Source organism: Camelina sativa, chromosome 17 (genome assembly GCF_030686135.1).
Source record: "Camelina sativa cultivar CO46 ecotype springtype chromosome 17, ASM3068613v1".
Taxonomy (NCBI): Eukaryota; Viridiplantae; Streptophyta; class Magnoliopsida; order Brassicales; family Brassicaceae; genus Camelina; species Camelina sativa.
The window spans coordinates 17714528-17739747 of NC_141896.1; the positions used below are offsets into that span (position 1 = coordinate 17714528).

A 25220-nucleotide genomic window follows, 5' to 3' on the forward strand; every position below is an offset into this window, starting at 1 on the left:
ATATTTAATGATATACATGTATAATTTTTAAACTAATCAAAATATTTCTCATAGTTTACTTAGGAGTGTTAAATCCAAATATCATATCTCAATTTAATTTTAGTTGGATTAATGCATGTATATAACCTAGACGTATCTATTTTAAAATTGGAAACATGTCTTGTCTTGTCCAGTATCTTCTCGTCTTGTCCCATCCCGTCCCATCCCTTGTTATCTTAATTTTTTGTATCCGGTAATATAATATGGTAATATACGGGTAAGAATTTTTGGTTGTAAATATATTTTAGAAAATTTTTGTTTTAATAAATTTATTAATTTTAAGTTGTAAAACTTATTAATCATGGATTTGCTGGATTATATTTATAGATATATTTATTTGGTATAATATTTATAATACAAAATTTTTGGTGTCACTCTTTTTGACATCTGAAAAATTGATGATCTGAAAATGAACTGTTAGAGAATCATACTTTTGTTTATTGACTCACTTGGTTGTTAATTTGTTATGCGAATATATATATTTATTTGCTTACGATAGATACATGAACTAAAATTTAATAAGTTAATTTGTTATTACAGAAAAATATTATTAATACCCAACTGATAATAGGGGACAAATATTATTAGTGTTTATAGAACAAATGCACAGACACACTAAGCAGGAAGAAGATAAATTTATTGATAAATTTGCTTAATACATAGTTGACTAAATTTGATATATGATTGGAATGACCAAATTTTTGGCAGAAGTAACATCAAAGGCATCCGTCGCAATTACTATCGGGTGAACATTTGGTGTGACAAAGGTTGAAATAGTTATTTTCGCTCACGACTCACCTTAAATTTTTGGCTCCTCGACTCACACATCCCTGCTTCCACAGTGACAGCATACCTTAAAAATCATATAAACCATAATAATTTAATTTTTTTATATATTATTATAATTAGCAAAAACCTTGTCGACGTTGTTGACGTTTTTTGTTGTTGTGGTCTTCATCTTTATCACCTCTCGGTATATTAGGCTTTTTCATGAATTTTATCTGCTTATGTTCAAGAGAAATACAAAGAAAAAATAAGAAAGATATAACCTAAACAAAAAAAACTATCAACATAGTTTTAAATAGGAAATGAAACTTAACTACGTTTATGCTTTTTGTTGTCACCTCGTTTGCAATATTTGTTAAAATGTTGGGTTGCTTAGTTAGTTTGTACTTGCCAAATAAAATACTAAAACCACATGCATTCATATAAGATCATTAGAGTTATGTTTCTGTCTAACTATGAAAACATTTGTATATATATGTTTCGATAATTGAAACCTGAGCCTTTCTAACTCATGGTGTTGGATATTATAATATGGTTGGACCTCGACAGCAACCATTTACCATTTACCAAGTTACTTGCAGACACACAATAACATATTATTAAAGATAATCCGGACAATGTAAAATCATGATTATGTGCTAATGGTTGAATGTCATAACATACAATAAAAAAAAAACTGATCTTACTCACCATTTTTTCACATTCGCATATAAGATCAACATCTGTAAATTGCTAATATGATATACGTGGAGTAGGAAGTAAATTGCGAATGTAAGCCGGTGATGGAAGAGTCAGGAATAGGAGAGTATATATAAATTTTTAAATAAGGAGTAGGTTTTCTAATTTTTTTTCAATAATTTGCACACGCATTTAATCCAGTTTATCAAATTTGGAACTACTACCAAGTTAAGCGGGATTATGAAAATATATTTTGATAGGTAATTAATGAATTGATTGGATGCAAAGCTATACTACAACAGATTTCCCGAAATTTTAGAGGCATATGGAATCGAATATATATACCATTATAATTTGAGTAAATAGTCAACATATATATATATATATTGTTAGTTAAAGAATATCTTACGTATATGGAATGAAATCACTCATACGAATCAATCATGAAAATAGGATAAGAATTTAATTTGAATAACAAATAAAAGAAAAATCTTATTTACTTTAAAACGTCAAAATATAGAAATTAAAAATGGGAAAGTAGGGAAATATTAGTAACAGCTTACTCAAAAATGCTTGAATCTGTTATGCCTGAAATTTCAGGAAGATAGCTAAATATGAATGATAAAACAACTAATCACGGAATCAGTTATATTCGGGATTTTGAAATTTGATCTGTGTAATCCGCTTATTTGTGGAAATAAGATTTTCTCACTAATTCTTAAAAAAATCGTAGTGGGATTACTATTGGAAACAACAAAAATTGCAGCTAAGGTGCATCGAACTTGGCACCTTCCGAAATATTAGAGCTTCATTGGACCAATATGCTATTAGAATTTTCTTAGCAAAATACACAATGTATTGCTTTTATTTATTATTTAGACGTAAAAAAACCATTTTAAAAGATCCGACCCGGGATCCGCGTGTTTATCCGTTTAGGATATGAACAAAATTTCGTTTTTACCCTTAATGAAGATATATTATTTGGTTATAACTCCAATGGCATACTCTTGTAATTTTTTACAAAACAAAGGTTTAGTCCATAATCTGTGTTTCAAAATAATAGTAGGGAAGAATTACCTAACCTTAAAATAGATGCAGAAAAACAGTTTTTGACGAAATATGCTAGCACTTGTTTTATAATTGTTAGTCTACTAAACTAGTTAATCCCAAAAAAAAAAAGGAAAAAAACAATTACTGCAATCAATTTTATTCCAACACCTTTTTCTTTTCTTATCTTCTTATGCAATAAATGAATTGAAAACTAAATTTATCTCATAAGTACTAATTTCATCTCATGTCAAAACTAACTTCAAATGAGTGAAAATTTATAAAATAAAAATATGTAAAGATATCCAAACATTCCCACCAAATAACTAAACATTTATTCCTATAAATTATTATTTATTTCAAACTGTTTTATGTTTTCACTTGCTCATTACATGTATTAAATTTTATAAAATCAACATAAAATTTTTACTAATATTATCAGATTGGAAAATCATTACTTTTTCAATTTTTTTTAAATGTTTTCACTTATAAATAAAAGACATTATGTATTAAAATCTTAAAAATAAAACAATGTATGAACTATACTAAGAACACAATCAAGTATTCAAAATTTTATTAATTTAATTTCATTATTCTTTAAAGTTTAATAAAAAAAAGAATGGGGAAAAAAAGGAATTGGTCAACGGAAGACAAAAGAGGATTGAACGGTAGACGTAGACGCCATTGGAGAGTTCCTTTGAGGAGGAGTAACCAATCCAATCCAATCCAATCCAATCCACCCCATTGTTGAAAACGGAACCCTTTATGTCGATTGAAGAAGCCTGAACGAGAGATCCAATCATCGGCGATGGAGGAATCTACGGCTACGACCACTCATTATTTCTCAATTTTCACCAATTACCCTCTCATTTCCGCTCTTACGGCTTTCACCATCGCTCAATTCATCAAACTCTTCACCTCCTGGTATGTTAGATTAGATCCCCCAATCCATGCATCTCTTTTTGTAATGAAATCGATTGATTGAACTTTGAATGTGTCTCTCTCTCTCTTGATTCTGCGCAGGTATAGAGAACGGAGATGGGATCTCAAACAGCTTATTGGTTCCGGAGGAATGCCTTCTTCCCATTCAGCCACTGTCACCTCTCTCGCTGTTGCTATTGGCTTACAAGAGGGCTTTGGTGGTTCACATTTTGCCATTGCTTTGATCTTGGCTTCTGTTGTATGTATCTTTCTTTTTGTAGCTTACCAATTGAGTTATGAAGGATTCAATTGAGTGAGTGTGTTTTGGTGGTAGGTGATGTATGATGCTACTGGTGTTAGATTACATGCGGGTCGCCAAGCTGAGGTTTTGATTACTTCTTTTAACAAAGTCTGGTTTTATTTATGAATGCATTCGAGCAAAAATGGTGGTATCTTCCTGATATCTGCGGTCTGAATTCATTTTTTCAGGTTCTCAATCAGATTGTATATGAACTTCCTGCAGAACATCCCCTGGCTGAAAGCAGACCATTGCGTGAGCTTCTTGGTCATACCCCTCCTCAGGTATGTAATCACAGATCACATGCAAATTCTCTCTTTGCTGAACATCCTCACAGAATTCAATATAGGACAAGCAAGAGATGAGATTCTTATAGGTGTTGCATGCGGTTTAGCCAGAATGTAGTTAGATAGATAGTTAGGGGAACGCATGAGTATAAATAGGAATAGGGGGGATTGAAGGAATCAGTGAAGGGGGTTTGAGTAATTGGAACCGACTTCGAGCCTTTTGGAGGCTTGTGTGAGTTGATGGCACTCTAGAACAAACCCTATTTTTGTGTTTCCTTCCATTGATATGATATATTAACTGCTCTTTTCATCATTTATCACTGTGTTTTTGTATGAATCGATTTCTTCTTCTCTCATCAGATTCTGTTTTCTATTTGCTGAGAGTGTTCAGGTTGTTGCTGGTGGAATGCTTGGAAGTGCCACAGCAGTCACTGGATACTTGTTTTTCAGGATAGCTACTAGCTAACGTTAACCACCAAGCAGAGCAACACACCAACTCTTCTGCTTCATTTCCTATTGAAGCTGCTGGACAGAATCCGAACGAAACAGGCTTCCAATCAAAGCCGAGTTTGATTCACTATCGATTCTTACTTTAAAAGAGTATTGATTCACTATATATATTATTACTTAAACCTATGCTCTTACCATTCTATACTTGATGTAAAAAAAACTTGGAACAACACCATTACAAAGACAAGAATCGTGATTTTGTTATTTGGAAATAAATATAGTAAGTATACAAGGAATTTGTGGATATGGATATAGTAACAAACTGGCGTCCATATATCATATTGGTAGGTACAAAGAAAATGAAGAAAAGAATTCACTAATTTGATCAAAAAGTGAATAAACTTTCGTTTCGCGAAGAAGAAGAAGAGAAGGACCATATCTTTTGGGTACACCATGTTATCTCGGAAATGCACAAGCGGTTATCTAGGATGCACAAGACGACGCTGAGGGGGTAAGGTATGCAAGTGTCAAAGGGAGCTTCAGAGATGACTTTGAAAGTTTCAGTGTGAAGATCGAAAGACAATACATTGGGAGAAAAACATTCGGTGATCCAATAAAGTGAGCCATCTAAATACACTGGCCTCTGGTAAGGGAGAATCCGATAAGGAGAAGAAGGGGCAAGGTATCTCCGAGTGTTGGTGCTAAAATCGAAAACTTCACAAGTGGTACGCTGCCGTCTTTGTCTAGGCCGAAGTCAGATGAATTATATAATCAAACTGCCTTGTAAGTGCCCCTGAGAATGTATTTACCAAACCCAAGCTTACAAGGTGGGGTGAAAGCTTCTCTTTTATTAACAAACCTGTCGACGATGAGATGTTCGACGCAGGAGAAAGGAAAAGTGCGATGCCATTGAGTGGCGGGATTCACCACGACACTGGGTTCGAAGTAACCATGGAGGCAGAGCAGACCGTCACAAGAACCATGGCAAATCATGGGGTTGGTAAAAGGGAATGTGACCTTCCGGAGTATGGAAGAAGAAGATCCCAAGACAATGTCAGGTTCATCAGAACCATAAACATCATTTAAGGACACGAAAAGGACATCAGGGCCTCGTGACAGCCTACGACGGACGAACTGCCTTTCCTTGAAACATTGGGAACAGACTGTCATTCTCCACTCCTTGGACACTAACCTGAATCTCATCAGAGATTTCACCGGAAGTCTCTCCAGTATGAGCTCTACAACATCGTGTGGAAGCCATTCCACACTAGTAGTATGGGTAGGGCGATGCCTTTTCAATACCATCCTCCAGCCATGTCTTTGTTGTCTTTTCAACATTGTGTCTCGTCCTGAGTGGTCAACATTGTTGTCTTTTCAATATAGAGAGGTATCCAGTTCGATCGACACATAAGTCATTTTTGGAATTTTTTTTTTTTTATAGGTTCAAACTTTGTTTTTGCTTTAGGCATTAAAATCTATTGCGCCGGCCCTAGAAATCAATCTTTTATTGGTTTTTTTTTCTTTCATCATTTAGTAATTTTACATTTTGAGGATCTGTTCATTGACTTCTCATCTTAATCAAAACCAGTGTTCAAGAAAGCGCTAGGTGTTAACTAGGCGGTGATGCAACGCCTAGCGCCTAGAACGCCTAATCGGAATTTAGACGGTCTTAGGCGGTTTAGGCGTTTACATTATAAACTATTATATATCTGATATTATATACAAAATATATATAAAAATAATAAAAATATTAAATCAAAAACAGAAAAATAAATAAAAATATTATTTTAATTCATTTTAAATAATATATTAAACATTTATAATTATGTTTATAGAAGTAAACTTTAAATATTTTAAATTTGTGCAATTAAAATTTTAAAAATACACTAAAATGATGATACTACAATTTTAGGCGGTCAAAGCGGTCGTCTAGGCGGTGCTATAGCGCCTAGCGCCTAGACGGGGCGGAGGCGGACGCCTAGAATGCTTTTTCGAACACTGATCAAAACCATATATTACGAATACTGATTGAGGGGCTTCGCTCGCTAAAAGATGAAAATGTGCATGATTTTTTTTTTTCATATTTTAATTTCTCAACGCAACTATATATATTACTAGTAATTGGTCCGCGCAGAAGTTTGATTAGAATATTTTTTTGGATTGTTTTTGTACATTATTTTTTGCTTCTGTTAAATTCTCTTTGCACTTGTTTTATGTAGATCATTTGTTTTATTTGTTGTTCTATTTATTTAATATTTTTTTGAATAGATTTTTGCAGTAAGTATAATTTAGTGAACTGTTTGTTTTAAATATACTGTAATCATCATGAAGTTCTTTAAAAAAAAATTGTAATGAGAAGTTAACATTATTAATTAAAAGTTGTTGTTTCCTGTAGTTGTTAGTTGGGCTTAATTTACATCATTAGTCATGTTGTGGTTAGATTTTTAGAAACATTTAAAACTACTAATGTGTCACAATATGATATCGGTGAGTGTTAATGTATAGACGGAAAAAAAAATTTGGTCCACATTTCTCTCTCTTCTTTCATCGTCTCTCTCTCAGACGAAGGCATTTGCGAGATGTCACTGGAATCAGAAGCAAACAGAAGAGATTTTGTGATCTCGACGTCTTCAATCCGCCATGATCATTACCTCCGAATCATGATCGTCGACTCTGATTCGGCAATTTGGTGATTGTGCCTGAGCAAATCGGTGTTTTCATTGGCAAATCAAAGATTTACCTTCACCAACTCGACATTTTCCTTCACCAATCTCTTTCTCATGGTACGAATATCTGTCTCATGCTACGAATTTTTTTTAATTTGAGGCCATAGAAATCAGGGTTCTGTGTGTTAAACTCGGGTTTTACTATGGGCTTCTAACTTAAAACCAATTGGCAATGAGTGGAGAGGCTCTAACCCTTTATATATTACTCAAGTCCCTTCACATCTATCAGATGTGGGATCTTTTCTCCACACACCCCCTCGAGATAATGACTATTCTAGCCGTTAATCTCAACAGAATTCATCACGCCCCCTCGAGATAATGCTTTATTTTTTTCAGCTATCTCGATAGAATTGGGCCTTCCTTTGGACCATCAATTAATGGGGTGATCGGGCCTCTATCTGGGCTGGATTAATTAACGGACCAGCGTGTGTAGGCTCTGATATCATGTTAAACTCGGGCTTTACTATGGGCTTCCAACTCAAAACCAATTGACAATGAGTGGAAAGGCTCTAACCCTTTATATATTACTCAAGTCCCTTCACATCTATCAGATGTGGGATATTTTCTCCACACTGTGATTTAGAGAAATTAAGGTTAAAGCATATAATCCACTCTGTTACCTTAGCCCATGGTCGTGTTCCTTAGTTGCGATGGCGATTACTATATCCATGTGATCATTCCAAGTTCATGTGATTTAAGATTTGCAAGATGTTTCCGTTTCTAATCAATCACATAAAAATAAAATGTTGTTTGTTTGATTTTCTCTTGTCATGTGTTTCTATTCACAGTTTAGCCTTGTCCAAGAGTCGGAAACAAAAGCTTCCCATGGATCAGATGATTATTCAAGTGAACCTATATGTCATATATGCCAAGACTACTCACAATGGTAATTTTTGTCTGAAATTATAAAACCTTTTAGTAGATCTGAATATTCTATTGCCTGTGTTACTTCTTAACTTTGTTGAAAGCTGTTCTTTCCATTACGTATTGGTATGCAACTGACCTTTTAACATTTCTGACCACACTTGCAGTTGTTGGTTCTCACGGGCCTGCATCTGTATCTAACTTCCACATTTGGAATGTTTGTCTGATCATGCTAAGTCTCTTGCTCCAGATATTGACGGGTTCAGAGGATGGGACTGCAAGAATCTTGGTATTTTGCTCACTCACGTTCCTCTTTTTAATATTGTAGTTCTGTACATTGACTCTGTGTAACGACTTTTTGATATCTTTCCAGCATTGATCAGCCTTTGCTTTGTTTTGTTTCCAGCCTAGCTTGTCGAGTCAAAACTTTCCTTCGGTGGTGTCACCCCTGCACAACTCCACAATTCCATAAAGGTAAATACCATCGTCGTAATTACCTTTTGCTGCCTTTTTCAAGAGTTCCAACCCTGGTTCTCTGTTGTTCTTGTGAAAATACTCTTGGATCCCTTTGATGTAGTGGGCATTCACATTTCCATTTACAATGCATTTTTCCATGAGGTCTTGGTATTTTGTTAGTGCCGCTAGTGGATTTGAAAGACCCCGACCCCGGCCATCTATGGCCGGAGAGGTTCTCTCGTCCCATCTCCTACTTAGACAAATTTTAGGGCCCATTCTTTAGACAAGGTTCATTCGCGCATTCTGAGATTCGATATTTAGAGTCTATATGATATAAATTTAGAGTAAAGTAAATATTCGATATTGCATTAATCATCAAAGGATTCGATACAACTTATGAGTTTGCATAATAAGCTAGTACAAGTTGTATAATCGATCCTAACTACCCTTAATACCACCACTCATCTTCCCGGCCATGAGTCCCGCGCCTAAGCCTTTCCTTTCCCGCGATCACCCTCCTTTCCTGAAATCCAAGTAGGCATCAATAACTTTTCCCTTAGGCCGTACAATGTCATGCAATGCACGCTAAGTTCTATACATTCGCCCAGTACGGCAGTTGACCGGTAGAGAGTTATCCCGCGCATCAGTCCGACGGTGTATCGAGGAATCTGTACCGATCCCACGTCCAACCGCCGAGCCGCGTTTACTTTTCTCCGATCGAACCGTCCGTACTCGGACACCCCGGATGATACGCTGATCGGTAGGGAGGTAGCATGCGTATCAGTTCGGTCGTTTCACGGCGATCCTTGCGGTTACCGATCCACTTCCGAGCCGCACCCCCTTTCCTCCGACCAACAAGACCAACCGAAGCCTATACATGCTTATGCTTGATGATGCAACTACCCAATTCCCCAGATCCCTTAGAGACGGTATTTCACCGTACCTCCGTCGATCAAACCTTTCTCGGCCTTAGAAACCCTTTTTCTCGATCTTTTCTCTCGATCCGCACCAAGAGTTTCTGGGTATTTTTCCTGGTTTCCCGTATGTCCAAAATTGTGCGTCTCGCCCTCTATTTATAGGGTCTGGCCGAAGTCTAGGCCCAAAAAGGTGCCTATCGTCGAGACCCTTCGGTCACACCCGTTCGATCGCACGCGTTCCATTGCACCGATTCGGTCACCGAGTCCGATAACCGTCCGCGAGCTCCCAACTGGCTCACTTATCGTCTACTGTCGAACAGTTAGTCGAGCTTGGTCGAGCTGGTCGACAGCTGGTCGAGCTGGTCGACAGCTGGTCGAGCTGGTCGACAGCTGGTCGACAGCTAATCGAGCTTGGTCGAGCTGGTCGACAATTCCCAAGAGCTGTCCGCAGCTGACCGATCCTTCTCCGATACTTTGCGCGTTTTTCCTCAATGTCCGAGCTAACGAGTAGCTTTCTCTCGACTTGTCCGAGATCCCCCTTCCTTCTCGGACTAAGTCTCGGCCTACGATCCTATTCAGGATCGCGGGCGTTACAAGTGTCCCCCCCCCTTGAAAGGGATTCGTCCCCGAATCCGGATCAAGTTGATCTTCACCCATCTCCTTAAACCACTTAGGATAATCGGCCTTCATCTTGTTCTCGGTCTCCCAAGTAGCTTCTTCGCGTCCACCGCAGTTCCACAAGATCTTTACCATGTTAATCTTTTTCCTGCGCATCCCTTTTTCCATTCGATCAATGATCCGAATAGGTGTTGCTTCCACCGTCAAGTTTTCCTGCAACTCGGGTGGAACATCTTCGACTACCTCGTCCGCTTCACTTAGGCATTTCCGTAGTTGAGATACATGGAAAACCCAGTGAAAAGCGTCTAACTTCGGTGGTAACTCCAGTTTGTACGCCACCGCACCTACTCGTTCGATCACCTTGTATGGACCAACGTACCTTGGGCTCAACTTTTTCCTCTTAGTGAACCGCCCTTTTCCCTTATAGGTCGTTGCCTTAAGATACACGAGGTCGCCCACCTCAAATTCCAACTCCTTCCGACGTTTGTTCCCATAACTCTTCTGTCGGTCTTGGGCCTCCTTCATCTTAATTTTCAAGAATTTCAACTTCTCGGCCGTCTCGTCCACGATCTCGGGTCCGAACAGCGTCCGTTTCCCAACCGGCATCCAGCACAACGGCGTCCGACATGCCCGGCCATACAGCGCTTCATAAGGTGACATTCCGATACTAGCTTGGTAGTTGTTGTTGTACGCGAATTCCACCAAGTTTAAGTACTTTTCCCAGCCTCCACCCCAATCCAATACACAAGCTCGCAACATGTCCTCGAGTGTTTGAATTGTTCTCTCGGACTGGCCATCAGTTTGCGGGTGATAGGCCGTACTTAGGTTCACCCTTGTCCCCAGCGCCTTTTGAAACGCTTTCTAGAACTGCGCGGTGAACCGCGTATCTCGGTCCGAGACGATGCTTACCGGCACTCCGTGCAACCGGACAATTTCCTCGATATATCTGACCGCGATTACCTCGGCCCCATCGGTTTCCGCGATTGCTATAAAATGTGCAGATTTAGTCAGTCTATCCACCACGACCCATACCGCATCATGCTTCCGATTACTCATAGGCAAGCCGGTCACGAAGTCCATCGTCACATGATCCTATTTCCATTCCGGCATAGGCAGACTTTGAACTAATCCGCTCGGCACCTGATGCTCGGCCTTGACGAGTTGACAAGTTTTACACTTAGCAACCCATGCGGCAACATCTCTTTTCATTCCTTTCCAGTGATAGTATCTTTTCAGATCGCGATACATCTTGGTTGAACCAGGGTGGATCGAGAACTTAGACTGGTGCGCTTCCTTTAGGATTTCCTCCCTCAACTCCTTATTTTGCGGCACACATACTCGTCCATTCACCACAATGGTACCGTTGTTTGATGTTTGGAACTCGGTCCTATTATTCTCTGCCCAACCCTTAAGTTCTTCGTCCTTTTCCTGAGCCAAACGAATCCTACTAAGTAGGTCCGCTTGATCGGCTGCTCCTAAGCCCAACGGCTCAACTTCTCTCGACAATGCATTCAAATGCAAGGTCCCCATCATGAAAACCAACGCTTCTTGGTTCTTTTCCGCCTCTACGTCGAAGCGTCTCCTACTCAAGGCATCCGCGACTTGATTTGCCTTTCCCAGATGATAGGCAATATCAAGGTCGAAGTCCGCGACAAACTCCATCAACCATCTTTGCCTTAGATTTAACTCCGGCTGGGTGAATATGTATTTTAGGCTCTTGTGATCGGTGAAGATTTGAACTTTGGCTCCATAGAGGTATGAACGCCAAGTCTTCAACGCGAACACCACCGCGGCCATCTCTAAGTCGTGCGTCGGGTAATTCCCTTCATGCTTACGCAATTGCCTAGACGCATAGGCGATCATGCTTCCCTTTTGCATGAGCACACAACCGAGCCCGGTTATAGAGGCATCGGTATAAACGATATACGGCTCGTCCGCCTCCGGCAACACCAGTACCGGGGCACTCGTGAGCATCACCTTTAACTCCGAGAAACTCTTCTCGCAAGCTTCCGACCATTCGAACTTTGTATCCTTTCCCATCAATCGTGTCATTGGCTGAGACATACTTGCAAAGCCCTTGACAAATCTGCGGTAATATTCGGCCAATCTCGGTGGCATTCTTCGGACGCGGCCAGTCCTTGATCGATTTGATCTTTTCCGGATCCACGGACACTCCTTTGTCCGAGACGATGTGTCCAAGGAATCCGACACTCTTTTGCCAAAACGAGCATTTGCTCAATTTTGCGAACAGCTTTTGCTCCCTTAACCGCTCCAAGACTGCCCTCAAGTGATTTTGGTGAGTTTCCTGATCCTTCGAGTAAACAAGTATGTCATCGATGAAGATGATGACAAACTCGTCCAGGAATTCTCGGAACACACCGTTCATCATCTTCATAAAGGCTGCCGGTGCATTGGTCAGTCCGAACGACATGACCACAAACTCGAAGTGGCCGTACCTGGTTCGGAAAGCCGTCTTCCGAATGTCCGATGGCTCTATCGGAATCTGATGGTACCCCGAGGCCAAGTCTATCTTCGAGAACCACTTCGCACCTCGGAGATTATCCAACAACTCGTCTATCCGGGGCAATGGATACTTATTTTTCACCGTAACCCTATTCAGCCCCTGGTAATCGATGCATAGTCTGAAGCTACCATCCTTTTTCTTGACAAACAAGACCGGTGCACCCCATGGTGAGCTACTCGGTCTGATGAATCCTTTTTCCAACAATTCCCCCAATTGTTTCTTTAACTCCGCCATTTCCGCCGGTGCCATCCGGTAAGGCGCTTTAGATATAGGGGTCGTCCCTGGTTCTAGCTCGATGGTAAACGGATCGGACCTATCCGGCGGAACTCCCCGTACCGCTTCGAACACATCGGCAAATTCGTTGGCTATTGGAATATCATCCAATTCCACATTTTCCCCAACTTCCTTAGTTGTGATTGTGGCTAAGTATGCCTCACAACCTTTCTCCAGCATCCTTTCCGCCTGGATTGCCGAGATAATCAAACTTCCCGAAGTTGATCTTATTCCCTGGAATCTCAACGTTCCTTCCTTTCTCTCAAAGGTCACTCGCCCTCGGTGGCAGTCAATGTGCGCCTTGTACTTTCTCAACCAGTCCATCCCCAAGATAACATCATGTTTCATGAGTGGAACGATAATCAGGTCAGTAGGCATGTCCACATCATTGACAATGACCGAGATCCCTCGAACCATACCGTACGAGTGCATCACCTGTCCGCCGGCTGCTCGAACCAATCCAAATCCGTCATTTGGCTCTCGACTGAACCCACCTTTCCCTATCATTTCCGGGCTTACAAAACAATGTGTGGCCCCTGAATCAAACAAGGTGTGCGTTTCCACACCACCTATACTTAAGGTCCCTACACATTCCTCTAGAATGCTAAGTACCCATATCCCCTTTTTCACATGCATTATGATGCTATGTAATGCACGAATTTAACTTAGAAAAGTTTTCGCAACATACCAGTAATCGCCCTGAAATCCCCAGCGGCAGTTTCCTCGGACAGCTCATACACACGCGGTGCGACGGCCTGTCTCTTCGGTGGTGGAGGTAGAGCATTTTCGCTACGGTTCTGTCTTCCCTCATCAAGCTTCGGACACTCCCTCTTAAAATGTCCTTCTTTTCCGCACAGGAAACAAGTCCTTGGCCCCTCGCCACTTTCCATTCTCGGACAGTTCCGGATAGCATGGTCCATGCTTCCGCAACGTCCACATGCACCCACTGCCTTCCAGCAAGTCCCGCTGTGGAGCTTTCCGCAAGTCTTACACTCCGCATACTTAGAGTCGGACTTTGCGTTATCCACCTTGTCCCATTTCCTTTTTCGGTCGGTGGTTTTGGCTGAGTGAGTCGAGCGCGAAGAAGTTTTCTCGCGTTTAAGCTGTTTCTCTTCCTCCAGCCCATCTTCGATCATTACCGCCCTTTCCACTACTTCCACGACCGAGTTAAAGACATCGTTCACGCAATGGTTGCGGATATCGACCCTTAGTCCGCGGATAAAACGACGGATCTGTGCTTTCTCATCCTCGATTTCTTTTCCCACAAAGCGCCTAAGGCGACTGAATATGGCATCGTAAGCATGCACCGTTAGGTCCCCTTGTACCAAGTTCAGGTACTCAGTTTCCAGTCTGTCCCAAGCCTCCGGTGGAAAGAATTTCTTGTTGAATTCTTTCTCAAAGTCCGCATAGGTTAGGACTTGACCACTTCTCCGTTTCTCAACCGACACCCACCAGTCATGGGCTTCCCCTTCAAGGAAATGGACGGCAATTTCCTTTTGGTAATTCTCCGGGCAGCGAGTGGAGTTGAAGTTTCTTACAAGTCGGCTCCTCCACTCGTCAGCCATGATCGGATCCGTACTTCCCGAAAAATGCTTGGTTTTCAGTCTCATGATCTAGTCCAACGCATCCAAGTAATCCCTTCTCTTCCTCGGAGAATCTTCAGGATCCAGTTCAATGGTCTCCGTAACAACTTTGCTACATACCGCTGGTACCACAGGATCCGGTACCAACGCCTTAGTGAGAACGTCCAACTGCGCCATCATTGCCTTCATCGTTTCCCACTGTTCCTGGGGCGATGGTACGGCATTTTGTTGCCCATTTACATCCGTTGCACCACTACTTTCCGGCTTATCATTATCCGGTTGTTTATCTCCAGCCACAGGTCCGACTGGATTCTGGGTGTCCGTGTTCCTTGCCTACGCGTCGACTAGTGTCTCCGCGGGTTCTATAGTCTCATTGGCCACCTCCTTACCCTTTCGCTTCTTTTCCTTGCTGCTCTTACCCATCTGCAAAACTTATGCACTTTAGTCACGGTTTAAGATAAATAAACCGCTAAAAAGCAACTACCGCGAGATCCCATAAGCCGATGAGTGGTGATACCCCAAAACCCGCACTACCGGTCCTAGAACCAAGCATGCTCTGATACCAACTTGAAAGACCCTGACCCCGGCCATCTATGGCCGGAGAGGTTCTCTCGTCCCATCTCCTACTTAGACAAATTTTAGGGCCCATTCTTTAGACAAGGTTCATTCGCGCATTCTGAGATTCGATATTTAGAGTCTATATGATATAAATTTAGAGTAAAGTAAATATTCGATATTGCATTAATCATCAAAGGATTCGATACAACTTATGAGTTTGCATAATAAGCTAGTACAAGTTGTATAATCGATCCTAACTACCCTTAATACCACCACTCATCTTCCCGGCCATGAGTCCCGCGCCTAAGCCTTTCCTTTCCCGCGATCACCCTCCTTTCCTGAAATCCAAGTAGGCATCAATAACTTTTCCCTTAGGCCGTACAATGTCATGCAATGCACGCTAAGTTCTATACATTCGCCCAGTACGGCAGTTGACCGGTAGAGAGTTATCCCGCGCATCAGTCCGACGGTGTATCGAGGAATCTGTACCGATCCCACGTCCAACCGCCGAGCCGCGTTTACTTTTCTCCGATCGAACCGTCCGTACTCGGACACCCCGGATGATACGCTGATCGGTAGGGAGGTAGCATGCGTATCAGTTCGGTCGTTTCACGGCGATCCTTGCGGTTACCGATCCACTTCCGAGCTGCACCCCCTTTCTTCTGACCAACAAGACCAACCGAAGCCTATACATGCTTATGCTCGATGATGCAACTACCCAATTCCCCAGATCCCTTAGAGACGGTATTTCACCGTACCTCCGTCGATCAAACCTTTCTCGGCCTTAGAAACCCTTTTTCTCGATCTTTTCTCTCGATCCGCACCGAGAGTTTCTGGGTATTTTTCCTGGTTTTCCGTATGTCCAAAATTGTGCGTCTCGCCCTCTATTTATAGGGTCTGGCCGAAGTCTAGGCCCGAAAAGGTGCCTATCGTCGAGACCCTTCGGTCACACCCGTTCGATCGCACGCGTTCCATTGCACCGATTCGGTCACCGAGTCCGATAACCGTCCGCGAGCTCCCAACTGGCTCACTTATCGTCTACTGTCGAACAGTTAGTCGAGCTTGGTCGAGCTGGTCGACAGCTAATCGAGCTTGGTCGAGCTGGTCGACAGTTCCCAAGAGCTGTCCGCAGCTGACCGATTCTTCTCCGATACTTTGCGCGTTTTTCCTCAATGTCCGAGCTAACGAGTAGCTTTCTCTCGACTTGTCCGAGATCCCCCTTCCTTCTCGGACTAAGTCTCGGCCTACGATCCTATTCAGGATCGCGGGCGTTACAAGATTCATGGCTACGGGCCTTAGGTTGATATTCTTGAACACTCGGTGATTTTGAGCTGCCTTGGCTAGATGTGGTGATGCTTGCATAACATGTTTGACGGTTGTCCGTGAAAGCCAAGCAACTGGAGAGATTATATCTCTGAGCACGTCGTTTGGTAGTTCTTCAAGAAAGTAGGGTATGTTTGTTAGCATTTTTTGTAAGTTGTGTGTGATTTTTGTATAGACTTTTCGTATAGCCTGGACGTGAGTTGCAGTTACGTTTGCTTTTATTGTATTATTTTCTGTTGGGCTTCCTATTTCTTTCTTTTCATTGTCTCTTTGATATTGAAATCGTTTTGAAATCGTAATGAGTTTGTCGTTTCTTTCTTAATCATTAATCGAGGTCATAATTGTTTGTGCAATTTGGTTGAGTGGGGTTTGTGATTATCCTTTAATTTTTTAACCGTTTTAAAACTGTGAACAATTAGAAGTTTGTTTTTAAAAGTATAATACTAACACATGTGAAAACCACTATGTCTGTATTTTTGGTTATCTACAAACCATTTCTGTTGTATTTGTATGATGATAACATATGTGTGTCACGGATTTTAATAATTAGTCTATATTTATTATCCGTTTTTTTTTTTCAAGTCTGTCCCCTCTTATTCATTCCGTTAGTTTTTGTATGTTTGCAATTTGTTTTGTTTTGGTTTTCGATTAAAGTAATGGAGTTCTTATTTGTAAGAGTTATTCTCACTTTTTAATTTCATAAATAGATAATGAACTTGATTTTTGGAGTTTAATTTTTTTAGTCATTACACTGTACTGTTTTTTCAATATTAATTGGCCATATGTGTTTAAAATTTTAAAGAGGTTGTTTAACATTGTTTTGGTTTATTGCTCCTTTTTTCTTTCTTTCTAATTATTATTTAATGATTGTTATTTTCCTTTACCCCATATTTTTCGTTTGTAAGTTAATTATTTTTTAACACTAAGGCTATATATTACGTATGTGAATTTGATGAAAGGTCAATCATATATTTGGAGATGTGTCTGTTTAATACGTATGTGTTTTTTTTCCTCGGGTTGATTTAATTTATATTGTTTTCCCCTTTTAGATGAATTTTTAAGGTTGTGATATTGGAATAATGGCAAATGAACGGAGTGTTTTTTGCAAGAGCCGAATAAGACAATGTAGTAACAATTGCATATACTGTATTGTGTATTTTTTTCCTTCTCTTATAGATCTGTTCCCCTGTCTCTAAAACTTCTTTTGTTCCTTCTTCAAAGTACTCGATGATGTCTTCTAATCCAAGAGCTTTCTCTGGTAATGATCACTTGATTTCTCTTCAGAAGACCGCAGATTCAACGCGTCCACCAATTCTTAATGCTATAGAGATCTTCATTGCACAATCTCTAGATGAACTTTACACCATAACTGATGATGGTGTGTTTCCATCTCAACTTGGACTCTGTAAGATTGCTACTAAAACTCACACTTTTTATTTTTATTTTGTTAATGTAGTTCATGCCATAGAAAACATCAAAGCAACGTATAAAGTGAATAAGGTTTGGAGTGGTGATCCTTGCTCCCCAAGACTATTCCCTTGGGAAGGTATTGGATGCAGTTACAACGATAATAATCATCAAATCAAGTCCCTGAATCTTAGCTCAAGCGGACCAATAGCCTTGGCATTTAAGAATCTCTCCCTTCTTGAGTCATTGTAAGTATACAAATACATTGACACTCTCCACCACTTTTATTCACATAAACTATATAACAGAGTTATGCATTGTTTTTACTCAGGGATTTATCAAACAACAACCTACAACAAAATATACAGAAAAGCTGTTAGTTTCAAAATATTTTAGAGTTTTTGGCTGATCTAAAATATTTGAAACTTCTGTAAGTGACCACAAATATAGATGTATAGTGTTGGTCTATTTTAATAGTGAACTTGCATCATGACATTTTTTTTTTGTGTTGCAAAGGAATTTGAAAGAAAATAATTTTACTGGGTTTATCCCAAGTTCTCTTATGAAAAAACTAAAGGCCGGTCTACTTGCGCTCAGGTAACATCTAGATTTTTACAGAAAAGTTACTGAATCACAAACACTCTCTATTGATCTTGTGATTTCCTCTGTTTTCCAGTGTGGATGACCAAAACCTTTGCAGCTCACGTTCACGTCAAGACAAGAATAAAAACAACATGGTCGTGCCCATAGCTGTAGACATCAGTAATCATTCTCATTGTGCTCATGGTTATCTATGGATCATACTAAGGCGAAGACAAAATGGTTGAAATTTTTTACTTCATGGTTAATAAATTTGAAGTCAGAGAATTTTGCTGAGAAATGTTTACTGTCAAGTATCTATCATCAGGACCACTCCTACCTTCGGGGAAGAGAAGGTTCACATATAATGAGCTCTCTTGCATTACAAACAACTTCAATAAAGTGATTGGTAAAGGAGGGTTTGGTACTGTGTACCTGGTTCTCTTGAAGATGGGACTAAAATTGCTGTAAAGATGATCAACGATTCTTCACCAGGAAAACCTAAAGAATCATCATCATCATCCAGGGCTTCTAACCAATTCCAAGTCGAGGTAATCTAAAGAACACCAAAAAAACATGATTACTTATATTGGAAAATGTTGTTTTATGGTTGCGCAAGTGCAAAACGTTTGCTGGCAGAGCTTCTTTTGACAGTGCATCACCGCTACTTAGCTTCCTTTGTTGGATATTGCGATGATCGCAGTATGGCTCTCATCTACGAGTACATGACCAACGGCAACTTGCAAGCTTATCTTTCAAGTAATCTTCATCTCTCTCTATTTCTCTGTTACCAATTGGTGCTTCCTATGAGCTCACCGTCACCGGTGTGTTATATCTACGGACATGCAGGTGAGAATGCAGAGGATCTTAGCTGGGAAATGAGACTCCATATAGCCATAGACTCTGCTCAAGGTTGGTTTTAGTTTTGACATCCTTGATTTCTCAGAGCTTAACTACAAACCAAACCTGGTTTAGTTGTTAACACATAGTGGATTATGAGGAGAATGGAGTTTACTTAATTAAGAATGAATCAAGAGGAGAATGGAGTTTGAGGGAACCTTTTCGTCAGTAAGAAGGAAATCAACACCCATGAGTTGTCCACCTTTTTTAATGTTTCGAGCAGGCCAGAAACGGAGAATCCTACCTACGATTGTTGGTCAAGTCGACCAGTTTTGAGGTCAGTGAAAGAAACGAAAGCAGATTTCATATTTGTAAGAAGAGAAGCATAAGGCCAATTGTAAGTTGAGAAAATGACTATAGCAAGAGATTGTTTATATAAGAGAAGGACTTACGACAATTTAAGGAAGAAGTAGTGGACCGTCCATTAAATCAGAGAAGATCGAAGAACAAAATTAGCAGTTACAAACGAAACTGTTGCAATTGTTATGGAAGACATGGAAGATGAATGAAAGTGTAGAGGATTGGAAGAATTGAATTCGCATCAAATGGTGAAACGGCATGGATCGATAGTTAAGGAGGGGAGAAACCGGTGACGGTGGAGCGTCGTCGTCGGAGGAGAGGAGTCGATAGGATTGGGGAAATGGTTTGGACCTGAAAATTTGGAATCTTTGGGCTAATGAAATCCGAAAATCCATCAAAAATATTTAAGAAAAGTGGATGAGGTGGCTGCACCAGAAGAGAGAAAAATGTAACTTTATATATATATAGATACATATATCATGCATGTGGCCCTTTCGTTTAAATAAATTCCAAAGATTAAGCTTATTTTTAATTTTGTTTATATTCCACTTAATTTAATTAGTATTGCTAGGTTTAATTCTAATAATTTCTTCTTTGTAGTACAACTATAGATGGAAAATAAAAATGTCTTTTATATAGGAAAAACATTAAATTATAATACTTGAAATAAATAAACATTGTAATGATCTTTATATATACTTACATGTTGGATCATAAGAACTAAATATAACGTAATATACTAAAAAATGTATTACAATTTTTTTGGAGGTAAGAGAGACTTAAGGAAAATTAATTTAATATTATTATTACAATAGTTTATTTCATTAAAACATTGCATACTTTTGAAAATAAACAAAATATGAAAGAAATACTCAAACATCTAGATAAACAATAAAGATGGTTTGTTAAGTTTAACTTGATTCTCTTATTGTGTAATGATGGAAATTAATATTTTTGAATCGGCACAATAATTTTTTCGTATTGCCATTAAAATTTTAGTACACATATGTAATTGAAGATTAAAAATAATAAGAAAACAAAGAAGAAAGGACGAAATACATAAAAACAAGGAAACAAAATTGAACACAATATAAGATAAATCCAACAAAATATAAATAAATAAACACTTTCAATGAATTTTCAACTGATGAAAGAATATAAACAAAACAAATAAAATATTTAGAATTTGAGATATGATGGAGAAGGATGTGAGCATGGTTATTTATAGGATTTCAAGTGATAGAAGTTACATTTCTAAAATAATTTAATTAGAACAGTTACAATTATAATTTGTAGTAGGTTTAAATGAAAATGAATAGAGAAAAAAAAGTCATTTCATAGTTTATGTAATTTCAGTTACAATTTAATATTAAATGGTAGATTTAAAGTATGGATTAATGTACATGATTACTAGTATAATATTTTCTTTTTAATTGAAAATAAATATCATATTTTTAGAAATACATAAAACAAATAAATAAAATTGAACACATTATATGATAAGTCCAACAAAATATAAGATTAAACACTTACAATGAGTTCCCAGCCCATGCAAGAACATAAACAAAAAAAGAACATATTTAGAATATGAGATATGGTGGAGGAGGATGTAGAATGGTTATTTATAGGATTTCAAGTGATAGAAGTTACATTTTAAAAATAATTTAATTAGAGGAGTTACAATTACAATTATCTTTTTAATTGAAAATAAATATTATGTTTTTAGAAATTAAATGTCAAATGGACCAATAAGGAGAGAGTAAAATCATACTTTTATATATATGATGATTTCAACAAACGGCCACAAGCATGAGCTATTAACCACAAGAGTTAATAACAACCTCATATAAAAAATTGAACAAAAATTAAGCAAAAAGAGGCAGATACAAATAACTCATTTTGATGTAACGCTAAGTAATGAACTCTCTGGCTATAAAACCGATTTCACTTCCTTAACCATCCCATCCGAACTCTGATTCAAAGAATTCAGAAAATTAAGAGCAACTTTGGTTTTGGTTAAGGCATATGTTATTCAATCAGAGAGTTCTTGACAAATAACTCATTTTGATGTAGAGCAACATATGTTTTGGTTAAGTGATTTGTGTAAAATTTACAAATCCTATGTTATTCAATAATGTATTTTAAAAAGTCTTCTGAAATACATTGTTACTAGGTTTGAACCCGCGGTACCCCGCAGGATGATTTTTAATTTTATTGTGTTTTTAATATACATTTTTTAATTGTTAATCTTTAAGTCTTAGTTGAAATAATATAATATATTTTGTGATGTATTGAAATATTTTGTAGTTCATATAATAAAAATACAATAAAAGAAATAATTAAGTTAAAAATTTTAGTGTTGGTTAGTTCAAACCCGTTATGCTAGACCTGTCGCGCAACTGATTTAAAGATTTTTAGCCCCCACAGAAAATTATCCTACTGTAGTATATATAAAATATCGTTATTTTTTTTATTGAAATATTTAGACCCGCAGTTGCATCCGTCCAATACAATTTACTTTAATTAATAAGTCTAAATGTGGATACTAATTAACATGCGATCCATTGCGGTACAAAACTTTTTGTTTAAAACATAACTTATGATTTCAATGTTATAATATCTTTTAGAAAATAAAAAATAATATATATTTTGTTATTTAATGTCATTTACGTTTTTATTTATCTTGAAAACCATTACAATAGAAAAAATAACTATATTTTCAAAAGTGGTAACCAATTAAATTGATTAATTATGTAAAATCCTAGTGCTTTGCAAAACAAAAACACAAATTACATGACCCGTTTTTAAAAAGGGGTCTTTTGACATGTTAAAAAAAATTATTTAAGTACAATATTTTTAGAAACCATATTATTGACTTATTTCAACACTTACAATAATTTTGGTCTAAGAATGAATCATAATACTTGTTATTTAACAATAGTACTTATGTTGTAAAAAAAAAACAATAGTACTTATAATTTAGTTTGTGTATCATAATACTTGTAAGTTTAATTTAAATGCTAATATTTAAATATAGTTTAATTTAGGATTTAAATGGTAAAACAATTAAATATGATTCATCTACAGCCACGACAATTTTCAGTGACATTGGTTACATGTTTTTTTATTCACTGGATTAATATTGACTAAGGATTGAAAGGGTTCCATGGCTTGCAGAAAACCTCGGTCTTGAGAAACCGCTATATGTACAATTACCAACAGACTACACCCTATTCTAACCCCCTAAGATACATGTTATAGACTTCTAGTAGTCATGATCTGTCCTTGACACAGAGGATTGAACTGGGGCATGTTATAAGATGACCCGTTTAAGAAGAAGCGGATGTTCACGCCTCGTCACACAGTGTTGTCTTGGAGACACGCATAGCTGCTCTAGTCCACTCTGTGCCTTCTCTTCCTCTACCTGAACCTGCAACATCTCTACCACAAGCTGAGTTAAGAGCAGAGACGTGCAAAGCTACTCTTGTTCACACAATGGTGCCTTCCCATCTTATAATTGAACATTGCATTTTGCAGAAGCCTGCAGTTTCACAGCCACAGACTGAACTGAGAGACCTGGTTGCATTTACTCACGAAACAACTCATGCTCCCGCCGTGGAACCTGAGACCTGTCCTGATTTCACCTCCGTAGACAAACCAGCGATAGTCACAACCAGAAAAGCTTCAGCTCCAAGGAGATCACTGCAAGATTGTAGAGCCATTTCACGTTCATATACTTGAGCATACTTAATTATACATATAATTAAAAAAAACGGGGACTCATATGTTCATATATGTGTCAAAGTTTTAGAGTCGAGATATGGTGTATTTGTGATGATTTTAATCTATGTGGTGATGAGTATATTTATAGGTGGTTCACGTATTAGTGTTTAGGTTAGAGTGTTTAATGATACACTTTGTGTGCAAGCACAAAATCTTTGATTCTTTTAATTGAAAATCTTTATTCGAATATTAAGGACTGAGTTTAGGGAAGTTTGATTGAGTGATGATTCAGGTAATTGCTGTGGTGATTAAGTTTTGAAGATTTTCTGGATAAATTTTTGAAAATTTGATTGAGCGATGATTCAGGTAATTGTTGTGGTGATTGAGTTTTGAAGATTTTCTGATTAATTTCGATTATGTTTCAAACAAATAATCAGAAGGGTTTTTTTTTTGGATTTCGTAGAGGCCGAAGATAATGGAGTCGAAGCCCAACAATATACAAACCGGGTTATAACTGAAAGGACGCGGATCCTTGTTTGAACGGGTCGGGTAATGTCGATTGACAATTTCTGACAAAATTACCCCTGTTAATTTCAATAAACACTCTCCTTCATAACTAATTGAGTGGCAATTTTGGAAATTTTTGGCAATTTTCGAATTTGTACTTCTCTTTTATATATATAGAGATTGAACTAATGATTTAAAAATCTATCTTAAAGTCCATCATAATTAAAAACAGTTTGTGAAGTTGGGTTTCAATGATTTTTAGTGATTCTGGAGGATTTGAGAGGATTTTTTAGTTAAAAATATAGAATCTAAATCTCATGGTTTTAGGTGGGATTTGAAACCCTAGTTACATGGGCTTTATCTTTTTATGTATTTTCTAAAAAAAAGAATGAATACAAAGACTTTACTTACCGATATTCATATTGTAAATAGGGATTTGTTGGTCCCAGAGAGCATTATGAACCTCATGTGGGATGCGCGAACGTTCTAGGAATCCCACAACACCTAGAATATAGAGATCACCGCAAAAACCTCGTGAAAATAGAAAACGTTTCAACATTGGAACGACGTCTTAACACCGACGATTTCCGAAAACCTGAACTCATTCCACGTCCCAATAAACCCATTGATCGTCAACATTTTCCTGAAAGAGCAAGAAATACATCAATACAGAAACGACGAGAATGATTATGAAAATCTACAGTCTAGAATCTAATAAACTCATCAAAGATCTATAGGAATCTGAGAGATTAAGAAAATCTATAGCCTAATCTGATGAACTCAACAAGGATCTATAGGAAATCTAAGATATTAAGAAAATCTATAGCCCAAGAATTTTTCATGCTTTTTTTAAGTAAGAATATTACTTTTTTAAAGTAAGAATAATACTTTTTTTAAGTAAGAATTTTACAATAAATCATATCAACTTCCCTAAAATCATCAAATTATTTAAAATCTTATGAAAACTCAAATCAATTGATATATTAGATTTCTATATTTTTATGTTGAATTCATCAGATTAGGCCAATTAGTTAAAATCAAAAAAGTATGAAAAATTACTTAAAACAACTCTCATTCACCCCCTCTTAATTAAACAATTAGAATACAATAATGTGTCATGTCATATCATATTTAAAAAATAAATCAAAATTAAAATAAAAAGACAAAACAAATTAAGGAAACAAATTATGTATATCTTTTATTAAGGAAATTATGTTGGTTTGGGTTTATAAAACATGATTAGGGTTTAAATTTATAATTTTTAAAATCATATGTCGGTTTGGGTTTATAAAAGAATGATTAGAATTTAGATTTTATAATTAAACAAAATTATATATCGGTTTTGGGTTTACAAAAGAGTGGTTAGGGTTTAGATTTTACAATTAAATGAAATTATATGTTGGTTTGGGTTTACAAAATAGTAGTTAGGGTTTAAATTTTACAATTAAACAAAATG

General features: G+C 37.8%; 1 protein-coding gene, 2 long non-coding RNA genes and 1 pseudogene across 8 annotated transcripts; 1 reads left to right on the forward strand and 3 right to left on the reverse strand.

Annotated features, from left to right (window-relative positions):
- Positions 1–3170: 3170 nt before the first annotated feature.
- On the forward strand, positions 3171–4810 carry LOC104757034 (uncharacterized). Its single transcript, XM_010479724.3, has 5 exons — positions 3171–3474; positions 3574–3730; positions 3806–3856; positions 3961–4053; positions 4448–4810. The coding sequence occupies exons 1-5, from the start codon at positions 3359–3361 to the stop codon at positions 4520–4522; spliced, it is 492 nt and encodes a 163-aa protein (XP_010478026.1). The 5' UTR covers positions 3171–3358; the 3' UTR covers positions 4523–4810.
- Positions 4811–5277: 467 nt separating this feature from the next.
- On the reverse strand, positions 5278–5811 carry LOC147923944 (F-box protein At1g11270 pseudogene; annotated as a pseudogene).
- Positions 5812–17759: 11948 nt separating this feature from the next.
- LOC147923945 (uncharacterized) lies at positions 17760–19964 on the reverse strand. 6 transcript variants are annotated; one of them, XR_015585906.1, is made up of 5 exons: positions 19627–19964; positions 19393–19474; positions 18997–19300; positions 18770–18890; positions 17760–18105 (listed from the first exon to the last, which is right to left on the reverse strand). It is a non-coding gene; the product is annotated as an uncharacterized LOC147923945 (long non-coding RNA). The 6 variants fall into 6 exon arrangements; XR_015585905.1 differs by having other exon boundaries at positions 18770–18835; positions 18919–19300; XR_015585901.1 differs by having other exon boundaries at positions 18770–18835; positions 18919–19300; positions 19393–19478; positions 19627–19919.
- A 2606-nt stretch (positions 19965–22570) lies between these two features.
- On the reverse strand, positions 22571–24573 carry LOC147923946 (uncharacterized). The gene is made up of 2 exons (XR_015585660.1): positions 24176–24573; positions 22571–23236 (listed from the first exon to the last, which is right to left on the reverse strand). It is a non-coding gene; the product is annotated as an uncharacterized LOC147923946 (long non-coding RNA).
- Positions 24574–25220: the final 647 nt, after the last annotated feature.

Coding starts and splice junctions, on each gene's coding strand:
- LOC104757034 (XM_010479724.3), top strand. CDS start 3,359: ATGGAGGAATCTACGGCTACGACCACTCATTATTTCTCAATTTTCACC. Junction 3,475..3,573: donor ATCAAACTCTTCACCTCCTG/GTATGTTAGATT, acceptor GATTCTGCGCAG/GTATAGAGAACGGAGATGGG. Junction 3,857..3,960: donor ATGCGGGTCGCCAAGCTGAG/GTTTTGATTACT, acceptor TCATTTTTTCAG/GTTCTCAATCAGATTGTATA.